General features: G+C 45.2%; 1 protein-coding gene across 8 annotated transcripts in view; it reads left to right on the plus strand.

Moving 5' to 3' along the window:
* LOC115179441 (striated muscle preferentially expressed protein kinase-like) overlaps nucleotides 1-13,680 on the plus strand; it is a 59,188-nt gene that overhangs the window by 21,960 nt on the left and 23,548 nt on the right. For 7 of the 8 annotated variants that reach the window (XM_029740971.1, XM_029740973.1, XM_029740974.1 and 4 more), the window contains 12 exons: nucleotides 18-935; nucleotides 1,141-1,748; nucleotides 1,848-1,994; nucleotides 5,915-6,097; nucleotides 10,529-10,713; nucleotides 10,823-10,911; nucleotides 11,011-11,186; nucleotides 11,375-11,561; nucleotides 12,285-12,358; nucleotides 12,607-12,765; nucleotides 12,918-13,107; nucleotides 13,273-13,508. In XM_029740971.1, the coding sequence (XP_029596831.1) occupies nucleotides 18-935; nucleotides 1,141-1,748; nucleotides 1,848-1,994; nucleotides 5,915-6,097; nucleotides 10,529-10,713; nucleotides 10,823-10,911; nucleotides 11,011-11,186; nucleotides 11,375-11,561; nucleotides 12,285-12,358; nucleotides 12,607-12,765; nucleotides 12,918-13,107; nucleotides 13,273-13,508 (3,152 nt within the window). The remainder of the gene's footprint in view (nucleotides 1-17; nucleotides 936-1,140; nucleotides 1,749-1,847; nucleotides 1,995-5,914; nucleotides 6,098-10,528; nucleotides 10,714-10,822; nucleotides 10,912-11,010; nucleotides 11,187-11,374; nucleotides 11,562-12,284; nucleotides 12,359-12,606; nucleotides 12,766-12,917; nucleotides 13,108-13,272; nucleotides 13,509-13,680) is intronic. The other variant, XM_029740972.1, reaches the window with a different exon arrangement.

The following is a 13,680-nucleotide window of genomic DNA, read 5'->3' on the forward strand; positions in this document are numbered from 1 at the left end:
AAACCCCCATCTTCCAGGATCCCATCTCCTTCTCTCCCCCAAACCCAAACAGGCCCATCCTTCAGTTCTGCCTCACCCCAGTCCAGTCAAACTGTATCCCAACCCACAACATCCCTCAGCTCCCATAAGAACAGTGTCACCTCACACAATACCCAAGACCCTTCCCTAGGAGGAGCTGTGGTCAAAAACAAACTGTTTCCAGGAGCCTCCTCCCATACTTCAAGCAGCGGCAGCAGTGGTGGCAAGACACCCAAACTGGCCCGCGCCGCACCCAAGATCTTTGACAAGATCAAGGAGTTTGAACAAAAGGTGAGTGAGGTGAGTGCGGGGGTCAGATCTGGGCGCTCTTTCGGCCGGGCGGCATCCTGCAATCTGGAGGGGGTCTCCAAAGAGGAGGGGACAAGCCAGCCGGATGTCGCGGCCTCCAGGCGCTCCATGTTTGGAAAGAAGAGGGCCTCGTCTCTGGAGGACAAACCAAGCTACCAGCAGAGGGTCCAGAGCTTCCAGAACAAGTTCACAGAGGAACTGGCCAGGATCAAGAAGCTGGTGGGGAGACCCAACCTGAAGAAGGCCTACTCCACCGAGCAGTTGCCTCAGACAGAGAGCCGGTCCGTGGGCAAGCTGGAGCCCATTCCCCCTCAGGTGGTCAAGAAGCTGGAAGAGAGGGAGAAGGTCCTGGAGGAGAGAGGACTAATAGGGAAGAGCGTTGAAGAGAGTGTTTCGTCCCGAAAATCATCGCAATCCCATGAGAAGGGTCTGACAGATCAAAGGAATGTTCCGCAACGGGAGCAGCATGATTCAGCTTCAGCGTTAGCTCAGCCGTCTGAGTCTAAAAGTGTGGGGAAAGGCTCTGTTTCCATGGAGACAGTACTGGTTAACCAGTTACCAGGACGACGATCACCCTCATCAAGAGTCATGCGGAAAAGCCCAACCAGGTAGGCTGAGATGATTCATTAACATTGTGTGTGTGTTTTTGTGTTGGTCGATTTGTGTGTACGCGTGTGTGTGCCTGTGTGCGTTGGTACACACTACTCTGACAGCTCAATAGTGATATATGTACACAGACATTACAGATAAAAATTACATAATTCCTTTCTATTCTATTTTCTGTGCCAACATTACATAATGCATTTGACACAGGGAAGTCCTTCGGAGCTCTCCCGCAGCAGCGAAGCCTCCACACACGGCCGAGGAACAACCACCTGTATCTCCAACACCCAAAGGGCCTTTGGCTGATAAAGAGCTGGAGCAGCCTCCACCCAGGATGGACCACCCCGGGTCTCCAACCCCTACCGCACAAAGAGCACCGCCTACCTACCCCAAAGGGCCTTCCTCTCCTAAAGAGCTTGAGAAACCTCTACACCACCGCAGGCCTCCAAGCCCCAGGTCTCCAAGCCCCACCATGCAGAGAGGACCATCACCGACCCCTGCCAAAGATCCAGCCTCCGCCTATCCCCCCATGCCCCCACGACTGTCCCCCACCCCCATCTCCACCCCTTCCATCAGCCCTCTAACGAAGAGACGGAAGGGAGAGCCGGGGAGGACTTCTCCCGCGCTGAAGATGACCATTCCTACCATCCTGGTGGAGGACGAGCTCATGGAAATGGAAGAGGAGGAGGCCGGCGAGAAGAGAGAGAGAGAAAAGACGAGAAGAGCAGGGAAGCGGGAGGGCAGGGCTTCCAAGACTCAGAAGAAGGGAAAAGTCTCGGGAAAGTCTTGGGAAAGTCAGCCTATGTCTCCTGAGACAGGTAGGACACTGAATTGGGGGTATCCACTGGGCGACACATCAGCTAGACATTAATGTGCTATAGAAGGAAAGTAATACAGCTCCTGCCTTTCTGTTGTAGAAGACGATTCAGATGACTCTTACATGTCGGCAGATGAGGGGCCAGCTGAGAAACCAGCGTTTGAGAGGCCCCTGGGGGACACCACCGCCACCGCTGGCTCTGAGGTCCTGCACAAATGTGTCATCACTGGCAGCCCCCTCCCAACAGGTAGGTCATCTCCAGGTAGAGGTTAACCTGTTTGGGATAGGGGGCAGTATTTTCACAGCCGGATAAAAAACGTACCCGAATTAATCTGGTTACTACTCCTGCCCAGAAACTAGAATATGCATATAATTAGTAGATTTGGATAGAACACACTCTAAAGTTTCTAAAACTGTTTGAATGGTGTCTGTGAGTACAACAGAACTCATATGGCAGGCCAAAACCTGAGAAGATTCCATACAGGAAGTGCCCTGTCTGACAATTTGTTCTCCTTCTGTGGCATCTTTATCAAAAATACAGCATCTCTGCTGTAACGTGACATTTTCTAAGGCTTCCATTGGCTCTCAGAAGGCGCCAGAAAGTGGAATGACGTCTCTGCCGTCTCTGGGCGAAAAACAGCAGGAGTTTTTGTGAGTGGTCAGGCAGGGAACAATGACACTGGAGATGCGCATCCACGAGACGACTCCATGTTTTTCTTTCAGTCTTTGAATGAATACAACGTCACCCGGTTGGAATATTATCGCTATTTTACGAGAAAAATAGCATAAAAATTGATTTTAAACAGCGTTTGACATGCTTCGAAGTACGGTAATGGAAAATCACGAAATTCACTCGCCCTTCGGATAGTGACCTCAACGCACGAACAAAACAGAGCTATTTCAATATAACTATGGATTATTTCGAACCAAAACAACATTTGTTGTTGAAGTAGAAGTCCTGGGAGTGCATTCTGACGAAGAACAGCAAAGGTATTCCAATTTTTCTTATAGTAAATCTGAGTTTGGTGAGGGCCAAACTTGGTGGGTGTCAAATTAGCAATCCTGTGATGGCCAAGCTATCTACTCAGAATATTGCAAAATGTGCTTTCGCCGAAAAGCTATTTTCAAATCTGACACCGCGATTGCATAAAGGAGTTCTGTATCTATAATTCTTAAACCAATTGTTATGTTTTTTGTGAACGTTTATCGTGAGTAATTTAGTAAATTCACCGGAAGTTTGCGGTGGGTATGCTAGTTCTGAACATCACATGCTAATGTAAAAAGCTGGTTTTTGATATAAATATGAACTCGATTGAACAAAACATGCATGTATTGTATAACATAATGTCCTAGGAGTGTCATCTGATGAAGATCATCAAAGGTTAGTGCTGCATTTAGCTGTGGTTTTGGTTTTGTGACATATATGCTTGCTTTAAAAATGGCTGTGTGTTTATTTTTGGCAGGGTACTCTCCTGACATAATCTAATGTTTTGCTTCCGCTGTAAAGCCTTTTTGAAATCGGACAATGTGGTTAGATTAACGAGAGTCTTGTCTTTAAAATGGTGTAAAATAGTCATATGTTTGAGAAATTGAAGTTATAGCATTTTGAGGTATTTGTATTTCGCGCCACGCTCTACCATTGGATATTGGTGAGGCTTTCCTAATTAAGCAAAGCTCTGGGGTAGGCTTTTGCCTTTCCCAAACACATTTGGACCATGATGAGGTAATGCAGTGCTTTCGGAAAGTATTCAGACCTCTTGACTTTTTCCACATTTTGTTATGTTACAGCCTTATTGGATAACATAGTTTTTTCCCCCTCATCAATCTACACACAATACCCCATCTGACAAAGCAAAAACAATTTTTTTTTTCATTTTTGCAAATTTGTTAAAAAGATTTAACGAAAATATCACATTTACATTAGTGTTCAGACCCTTTACTCTGTACTTTGTTGAAGCACCTTTGGCTGCGATTGAGTCTTCCTGGGTATGCCCCATTTACTACCCACCACTGTGACCTGTATGCTCTCGTTGGCTGGCCCTCGCTTCATATTCGTCGCCAAACCCACTGGCTCCAGGTCATCTATAAGTCTTTGCTAGGTAAAGCCCCACCTTATCTCAGCTCACTGGTCTCCATAGCAGCACCCACATGTAGCACGCACTCCAGCAGGTATATTTCACTGGTCACCTCCAAAGCCAACTCCACTTTTGGCCACCTTTCCTTCCAGTTCTCTGCTGGATTGCAAAAATCACTGAAGCCGTAGACTCATATCTCGCTCACTAACTTTAAGCACCACCTGTCAGAGCAGCTTACAGATCATTGCACCTTACCATAGCCCATCTGTAAATAGCCCACCCAACTACCTCATCCCCATATTGTTATTTTTTTGTGTTCCTTTGCACACCAGTATCTCTACTTGCACATTCATCTTCTGCACATCTATTACTCCAGTGTTTAATTGCTAAATTGTAATTATTGCGCCACTATGGCCTATTTATTGCCTTACCTCCCTAATATTACTTCATTTGCACACACTGTAGATAGACTTTTCCATTGTGTTATTGACTGTACATTTTGTTTATTCCATGTGTAGCTCTGTGTTGTTTGTGTGACACTGCTTTGCTTTATCTTGGCCAGGTCACAGTTGTAAATGAGGACTTGTTCTCAACTGGCCTACCTGGTTAAATAAAGGTGAAATAAAATACATTTTAAATAAATTACGACACAAGCTTGGCACACCTGTATTTGGGGAGTTCCTCCCATTCTTCTCTGTTGATCCTCTCAAGCTCTGTCAGGTTAGATGGGGAGCGTCACTGCACAGCTATTTTCAGGTCTCTCCAGAGATGTTCGATCTGGTTCAAGTCCGGGCTCTGGCTGAGTCACTCAAGGACATTCAGAGACTTGTCCTGAAGCCACTCCTGCATTGTCTTGGCTGTGTGTTTAGGGTCGCTGTCCTGTTGGAAGGTGAACCTTCACCCCAGTCTGATGTCCTGTGCGCTCTGGAACAGGTTTTCATCAAGGATCTCTCTGTACTTTGCTCCGTTAATCTTTGCCTCGATTCTGACTAGTCTCCCTGTTCCTGCCCCTGAAAATCATCCCCACAGCATGATGCTGCCACCACCATGCTTCACCATACATGTAGGGATGGTGCCAGGTTTCCTCCAAATGTGACTCTTGGCATTCAGGCCAAAGAGTTCAATCTTGGTTTCATCAGACCAGAGAATCTTGTTTCTCATGGTCTGAGTGTCCTTTAGGTGGCTTTTTCCAAGCGGGCTGTCATGTGCCTTTTACTGAGGAGTGGCTTCCGTCTGGCCACTCTATCATAAAGGCCTGATTGTTGAGGTGCTGCAGAGATGGTTGTCCTTCTGGAAGATTTTCCCATCTCCACAGAGGAACTCTGGAACTCTGTCAGAGTGACCATTGGGTTCTAGGTCATCTCCCTGACCAATGCCCCTTTCCCCCGATTTCACAGTTTGGCCGGGCAGCCAGCTTTAGGAAGACTCTTGGTGGTTCCAAACTTCTTCCATTTAAGATTAATGGAGGCCACTGTGTTCTTGGGGACCTTCAATGCTGCAGACATTCTTTGGTACCCTACCCCAGATCTGTGCCTCGACACAATCCTGCCATGGAGCTCCACAGACAATTCCTTTGACCTCATGGCTTGGTTTTAGCTCTGACATGCACTGTCAACTGTGGGACCTTATATAGACAGGTGTGTGCCTTTCCAAATCATGTCCAATCAATTGAATTTACCACAGGTGGACAATCAAGTTATAGAAACATCTCAATGATGATCACTGGAAACAGGATGCACCTGAGCTCATTTCCGAGTCTCATAGCAAACGGTCTGAATACTTATGTAAATAAGATATTTGTTTTTTATTTTCAATATATTTGCTAAAAAAAAATAAAACCTATTTTTGCTTTGTCATTATGTGGGATTGTGTGTAGATTGATGAGTAAATAAATAAAATAATGTTGGCTGTAATGTCAGGACGTCTGGACGAAGGGAAGGGGTCTGAATATTTCCTGTTTGTCAAGTTGACCTTGGATTGGTGCTTAGGGGCCACACATCATTCTGCACCTAGACACAGGGGAAGGGACTGTGATTAAGTTGTCTGAGTGTGGTCTGAGATGTGTCTTTGTGTGTGACCCCTTGAAATGCAGTGACTTGGAAGAAGAGTAACGTTCTGATAAGGAGCAGCCCGTCCCATGTGGTCAAGGCTGAGGGGGAGCAGCACTCCCTACTGATAACCCAGATGAGGCCTGGAGACGCCGGGACGTACTGCGTCACCGCTGTCAACGCGGCCGGGAAAGCATCCTGCAACGCCACGCTCTACATCAAATCAGGTGAGCTGGGATACAGACAGACACACTCACACAGGCATGAACACAGAAGGCCATACATTCTAGTTGATCAATTGACTAGGAATCAAAGGCACACCATTTTTCTTTTGTTTGGGATGCACACACACACACACACACACACACACACACACACACACACACACACACACACACGCAAACACCACAACTCCCCATCCTAATCCCCTGCCAGCTCTGCTCTGACATTTTGTCTTCATAACTACAAAGGGGCATCCCATCCCATCCCAAGCCCATGCACAGATAGTTGCCATGGCAACTCATAATTTGTGAAAGGCATTTGGGTCCCCTGGTGGATTTAAAAACAAAGATTTGCCTGCCAGTCACTAAAGGTCCCCGGGTTTTCAGTCAGTTAGGATGTTCAAAACTGGGGATTAGTCTTGGTTAACAGAATGAGTATTCCTCTTGGACATAAAACTTTAGTTTGTGTATTATTAGCTGAGATGTCTGTTGGTTCGGTCAATAGTCAATAGTTTGAATTATGGTTATATAAAAAGATAAATCACACCACAGCTCTCAATGCAGACAAACAGTACCACTCCTGCATCAAATCAAAACGCAAACACAGTCCTTTCCAGTCACTTGAGTAATGGCTGCAATAATATAATTATTACTTCAAACAGAAACACACAGATCTCTGTGACAATCCAATATACATACAATATGCTCATAAATTTCTCTCTCTCTCTTAGAGCCACTCCTTCCATATCTTTTGAGGAAGCCAAACTATTTAAACTTCCTTTGAATGTGCCACAAGCTCTTTCTCCAGGCCTGTAATGTCTCTGCACAGTGTTATCCTGTAGAGTGAACACTACTGCTGTAGCTTTCTGGCGCTAGCTCAGCGTCCAGGCCTGTAATGTCTCTGCACAGTGTTATCCTGGAGAGTGAACACTACTGCTGTAGCTTTCTGGCGCTAGCTCAGCGTCCAGGCCTGCTTGGCCATATTAGGCCAGTGGAGGCTACCACTAGGTATTTATAGCAGCCTCTTGTTCTCAATAGCGGTCTGTTGTATGTCCCAGTGTGAGATTAATGTTACGATCACAGACCCATTCTTTATCTGTGATGATTCCACCCTGAGATGCTAGAGTCAGGGGAATTGCCAAACTCATGTACAACGAGATTATGAGTCATGTTGCTATGGTTCTGTGGGGTGGGTGAGGATTTTGGCGCATCAAGTTGGGATTTATACGGTAGTGTATTAGAGGAGATTTAGGGTATTAAAACCTGTTGAGGATCTTATCCCGATCTTATCCCGGTATTGGGATTCATTGTCATGTGACCATGGCGGGGAATTCAAAACTGCAAGAGTAATCATTTCAAAAAATCAAATAATCAACTATTTTCCTCCATTTGAAAGATATATCTCCTAAATCTAACCACGCTGTCCGATTTTCAGAGGCATTACGGAGAATGCATAAAGTTAGGTTATGTGAGGAGAGTACATTGACAATAGCTGCGTGTAATGTTTAGCCAATTCAAAGAAGGGCATCAACAGACAGAAAACTAGCTAGAATTATGCACTTACCTTTGACAATCTGCATCAGATGACACTCATAGGACATTATGTTATACAATACATGCATTTTTAGTTCCATCAAGTTCATATTTATATCCAAAAACAGCATTTACAGTCGCGGTGAAATTCAGAATTTTTTTCGGCTCGAATGCACCCAGTGAATCCAGCATTACAAATCACGGAATTACTATTCGAAAACATTGGTAAATTATAATATTGTCATTCAAAGAATAATATATTATCATCTCGTAATTGCTACCGAAGGGCCAGATCTCAAAATAACTTTACTGGGAAATCACATTTTGTATAAACTGGGTACTATGCTAACAACAATAAGCTATATGCTAAGCTAAGCTAAGCTATACCGTTAGCATTAGCATCATCTAATATCGATAATAACATTCTAAATATCCCCTTACCTTTGATTATCTCCATCAGAAGGCGCTGCCAGAGATCCCAGGTCCAGAACAAATGTGGTTTCTTTTGACAAAGTTCATAATTTATGTCCAAATAGTTAGCGTTCAGTAGGCTCCCACAAAATGAGGTGGGCAGTGTAAAGTCACGTCGAAAAACTAAAGAAAACCTAGTAAATAATCTATTTACGTTTGTTTAAACATGTCAAACGTTGTTTAGCACTAATCTTTTGTTCCATTTTTAACGTGAAACATCAGTAAACATCAGTAATATTTTCACACAACCTATCAAGTGTCTAGAATAAACGATAATGACAAAGGCACTCTTCTCAGATTCATGCGCAGGCGCAAAAAATGAAGTGATGACGTGTCAACTTGTAAGCTTTCTAATTCGGTGTTTATTTATCACAGATGCTTCAAACAACTTTCTAAAGATCGTTGACATCTAGTGGAAGCAGTAGGAGTTGCGAACTGAATCCTTTCTCACTGTGGTATCTTTAAAACAATGACACTAAATAGTACAGTCACAAAATTCTCTTTTTTTTTAATCTATTTTTCACAGGTTTTTGCCTGCAATATGAGTTTTGTTATACTTACAGACACCATTCAAACTGTTTTAGAAAATTCAGAGTGTTTTCTATCCGAATGTGTTAATAATATGCATATCCTAGCTTCTGAGTTGGTGTAGGAGGCAGTTAAAAATGGGCACATATTTCTTTCAAAATTCTCAATACTGCCCCCGTGGCCCGTAGAGGTTAAACGTCTGAATTTAACCCACGTACATCAAATGCTGAGTTTTTGCAACTGGAATATATACCCACAATATGAGATGCTTTCCAAAAGTCTTTGGTGTTTATGAATCACATAAATACTGCAATATTGCAGTCTTACTTGATTTTATCATGACATTTTTTTTGTATCAAAGCCTTCAGGCTACAGGGCATGTGGGTTGATGTAATATTGCTGGAGGACAGAGAGGAGGAAAAAGAGAATTTGGAGCTGAAGAAGAAGGAGGAAAGCGAGGGAGAGAGGGAGAGGAGGATGAGATTGAATTGGTAGATTATTAGCAGCAGGCTAGGAAGGCTTGCTTCATGCAGCATTTGTGTAAACGTTGGCAGCATTACAGGAATAAAGCTGGTGCTGGTTGTCTGTGCACAGGCTCCACTCAGACATGTAACTTCTTAGGTGAGTCCTCGATCTCCACATTTGAAACTTCTTCCTCATAGTTAGAAGAAATTGGAACATTTTAACATCATGTTTACTCCTTCATTTCTGGTTCTCAGACCTCGAAACATCTAGAATGCCTGTATGTCCTCTGTTCTTTCTGCAGACGTCCTTGTTTAGCTTTAGTCTCTGTGATGCTGATCACTTTATCTCTTCATGTGTATGGCCAAGCAATCGAAGCATGCAGCTTCTTTATATACTAAGCTACCCTGTTCTTTTTCCTAACAGGAGAGAAACTTTTCATATTATGTCAAAAGCTTCTGTTGATTGTTCTCGTTCGTTTGTCAGGACATTGTCTGTTTATCTTGCCGGTGAAATTGAATTCTGGAGCCCATGGTTTTGTAAAGAGGTGGCTGCTACAATACTATGGTTTCTCTGTGGAGCAGAATTAACTGTGACTTGTGGAGAGGCTGGTGGTGGAGACAGTGTGTCTCCTGTGGCGCTGGGCAAGTCTCACAGAATGATTGGGTCAGGGATTCAGGGATTAATCCATTATCTGTCCAGCGCTGGTCACTTCAAAGGGTCCCTCAGCAATGTGTGTGTGTGTGTGTGTGTGTGTGTGTGTGTGTGTGTGTGTGTGTGTGTGTGTGTCTCCATCGCTCCAGCCAAATCGCTCATCTCTTCAAACACTCTTGTCACCATGGTGATACAAGTAGAGCAACACACAAGCAGAGCAGGAGACAGTGGAGCACTCATACGCTGCTTGTTGGGAAGCTAATTTAGAATATTCTAGCAATTCAGTTAATGCTTATTGCTACATTCTCTGAGCTTTGCGCCTCACAAACACTATCAAGTTACGATGTGTCCATTTTGTTAACTATGTTACCATATCGGGCTGGTCCATAAACGCCTTTGTGGAATTATTGTGAGTAATGTTTGATTTATATTACAAAATGTATTTTTATTACCCTGCCTCGCTCTGTGTTGCATAGACAGGACGATGCTCTTGTTCTGTTCATTTTGATACTGTAAAGGATCGTGCTCACACGGGGCACCATTTTGTAGGGACCAGTGGAGGCTGGTGGGAGGAGCTATAGGAGAATGGGCACATTGTAATGGCTGGAATGGAATTAATGCAGATGAGTCAAACGTGGTTTCCATATGTTTGATTTGTTTGATACCGTTCCATTACAATAAGCCCATCCTCTGATAACTCCTCCCACCGGCCTCCTCTGGTGGGGACATCCTTAAAATACATTCAAATGATACAGTATATGGTAAACAAGTATTATATTGTTTCTCCAGAGCTGACCCAGGTGCATGGTGGGAAGCTGAGCAGCTTGCCCCTGGTGGAGGTCACGAGTCCCCTCCAATCAGACGAGGAGTACCTGAGCCCCATGGAGGAGGTCATGGAGATTGGAGAACCACCCTCACGAGGGGTGGGGCCACAGTCTAAATACGCCTTCTTCAAAGATCCTCCCTCCTTTCAGGTAAAGAAGATTCAGCGGGCATCTCAATAGTCTAAGGGGGATTTCTCCCCTCGCCATTGAGTATTCAATGTACCGGCTTTTAGACAGTCTTAGTCTTTTGGTTTGATAGGCAGCACTGAATGACCACGGGGTGACAGAGGGACAGGAGGTTACCATGTCTGTCAAAGTCAGAGGACAGCCTAAACCTATGGTGTACTGGTAAGAATACAGTATTCAGTGTGTTTCAGTACAGTTTGTCATGTCTTTCTCTCGTTTGCTTTTGCAAGAGCTCAGAATGTATCTGTTTTTATCACCTAGGTTGAGGGACAAAGTGACCCTAAAAACCAATGGTAGATTCATTGTTCGTGAGACAGAGGACGGCACCAGTGAAATGATCATCACTTCAGCACAGAGATCTGATGCAGGACTCTACACCTGCAAGATCATCAACGAATACGGAACCAAGCAGAGCGAATGCAAACTAGAGGTCAAAGGTAAAGATCACTCCAAAATCCACAAGACCAGCGTCAGTGACTGACCATTAGGGTTGGTGTCAGCTGCATTTTGAAAAAGCTCAAAATCAAATCAAAGTGTATTGTTATCGCAGGTGCAGCAAAATGCTTGTGTTTCTAGCTGCAACAGTAACAGATCTGTGTTGGTCTCTCCTCTGTCTTATCCTCAGCCTCCCCAGCACAGGAAGCCCTGGCCATCATCAGAGAGGTGCGAGACGTGGCGGTGAGGGCCGGAGAGTCGGCCATGTTTGAGTGTCACATGACCGGGCCTCTGGATGTGGAGGTAGACTGGCTGTCCAATGGGAAACTGGTTCAGCCGGCACTGCTCAACTGCAAGATGATCTTTAACGGGAAGAGGTGGGTAGGACTAGACCAAGGCTCTCCAACCCTGCTATCGCTCCAACCCTAATCTAGCGCACCTGATTCTAATAAGTAGCTGGTTGATAAGCTGCATCAGGTTTGTTAGAACTGGGGTTGGAGTGAAAACCTACGGGAGGGTGGCTCTCCAGGAACAGGGTTGGAGAGAAAACCCTACAGGAGGGTAGCTCTCCAGGAACAGGGTTGGAGTAAAACCCTACAGGAGGGTACCTCTCCAGGAACAGGGTTGGAGTGAAACCCTACAGGAGGGTACCTCTCCAGGATCAGGGTTGGAGTGAAACCCTACAGGAGGGTAGCTCTCCAGGAACAGGGTTGGAGTGAAACCCTACAGGAGGGTAGCTCTCCAGGAACAGGGTTGGAGTGCCCTGGCCTAGACACTATGTAAGGGAAAGGTGCCTCAATGCTTTTAAGTGAATTCCTTCCCTTTCCCTTGATTGAATGGGTGAGAGCGATAGAGGGTGTGCCCCAAATCTTTGAAGTGATTTCCTTTCCATGCCCCTTTCTCCTTCATCCACTCTGATCTGAGTAGATTGGATGGTTTGTCAGAGCAATATGGAGGGGGCCTTCAAATTCAATTTCTGATACAACAACATTTCATCCATAAGCAAAGGAAACAGCCCACACAAGTGGATGTGAGGCAGTGTTAGCTCATGGAGCGTGTAATAAGGACCAGGCAGCTGACAGAGGGGATTTCTATTACAGGTGCCGGCTGCTGTTAAACTCACTACATGAAGACGACAGTGGAACCTACACCTGCAAGCTGAGCACTGCCAAAGGTAAATGACAACTCCAGAAAGAAAACTTCCTTGCCAAATAATGGGTTTATACGGCAGTAATGAATTGCTGCTGTTTTAAGTAATGTAATGATACAGCCACACTATTTGGCAAGAACCAAATATGATGATCACACAATTTCAACCAATGAGTTAAAACCTCTTTTTTCCTAATTTGTAAATCACTTCTTGTCTATAAACTACTTATAAACCATTAATGTAATTGCTGGTGATTTTCCTTCCTGTTCCAGAGGAGTTGACCTCCAGTGCCCACCTAAAGGTCACTCCCTCCAGGGAGCCCCTGTTCACCCGCAAGCTGGACATCCTGGAGGTCATAGAGGGTCGCACCGCCCGTTTTGACTGCAAGGTCAGCGGGTCCCCACCTCCCATCGTTACCTGGAACCATTTTGGTAAGTATCTCTCTTAGAATGTACTGTATTTCCTATTGGTACAGAATGGACAGCAAATTGGTAATGTAGGCTAGTATGGCTCGTAATGTCTCTTTGTTACCCCATTGGTTGACTCTTTATGAATCTACCATATTGTGTTTATCTCCATCCAGAGAACCCGGTGGAGGAGAGTGAGAATGTGCGTCTCCTGCAGGAAGGAGGCCGTTACTCATTGGTCATCACCCACGTCAGCAGCGACACGGAGGGCTTCTACACAGCCGTCGCTAAGAACGCACGCGGAAAGGCGGAGTGCACAGCCGAACTCTACATGCAGGAACCGCGGCCCGCTATCTCTTCTCACATGTAAGGGGAAAACCATAGACGTGGGGTGATCCCACTAGTCTGAAGTGTCTTCTTCTCCTCATCTCAGTGATCTAAAAACAAATAATAGGCATGTTTCATTGTCTTCTCTTCTGTATTTCCCTTTCCTTCTGTCTCTCATTCTGTTTGCTTCCTTCTTCTCTCCAGGGCGAAGCTTGAGAAGATGCCTTCCATCGCTGAGGAGCCGGAGGTTCTAGAGAACGAGGTGGAGCAGGAGCAGAGGACCATGCCTGACTTCGTCAAGCCCCTGGCTGACCTGGAGATGATCGAGGGGAAAGAGGCGGTGCTAAAGTGTAAGGTGGCGGGCCTGCCCTACCCCACCATCGCCTGGTACCACAACGGCAAGAAGATACACAGCACAGACGACAGGAAGATGACCCAGCGTAAGGAAGCAATCTCTCTCTATTTCTCTCTCTCTATTTCTCTCTCTCGTTCGCTCTCACTCTTATTCTTTCTATCCCTCCTCTACTTGCATCATCTCTCTCTCCCTCCTCTACTTGCATCATCTCTCTCTACCTCATCTACCTGCGTCATCTCTCTCTCTCTCCCTCCTCT

Source organism: Salmo trutta, chromosome 39 (genome assembly GCF_901001165.1).
Source record: "Salmo trutta chromosome 39, fSalTru1.1, whole genome shotgun sequence".
NCBI lineage: Eukaryota > Metazoa > Chordata > Actinopteri > Salmoniformes > Salmonidae > Salmo > Salmo trutta.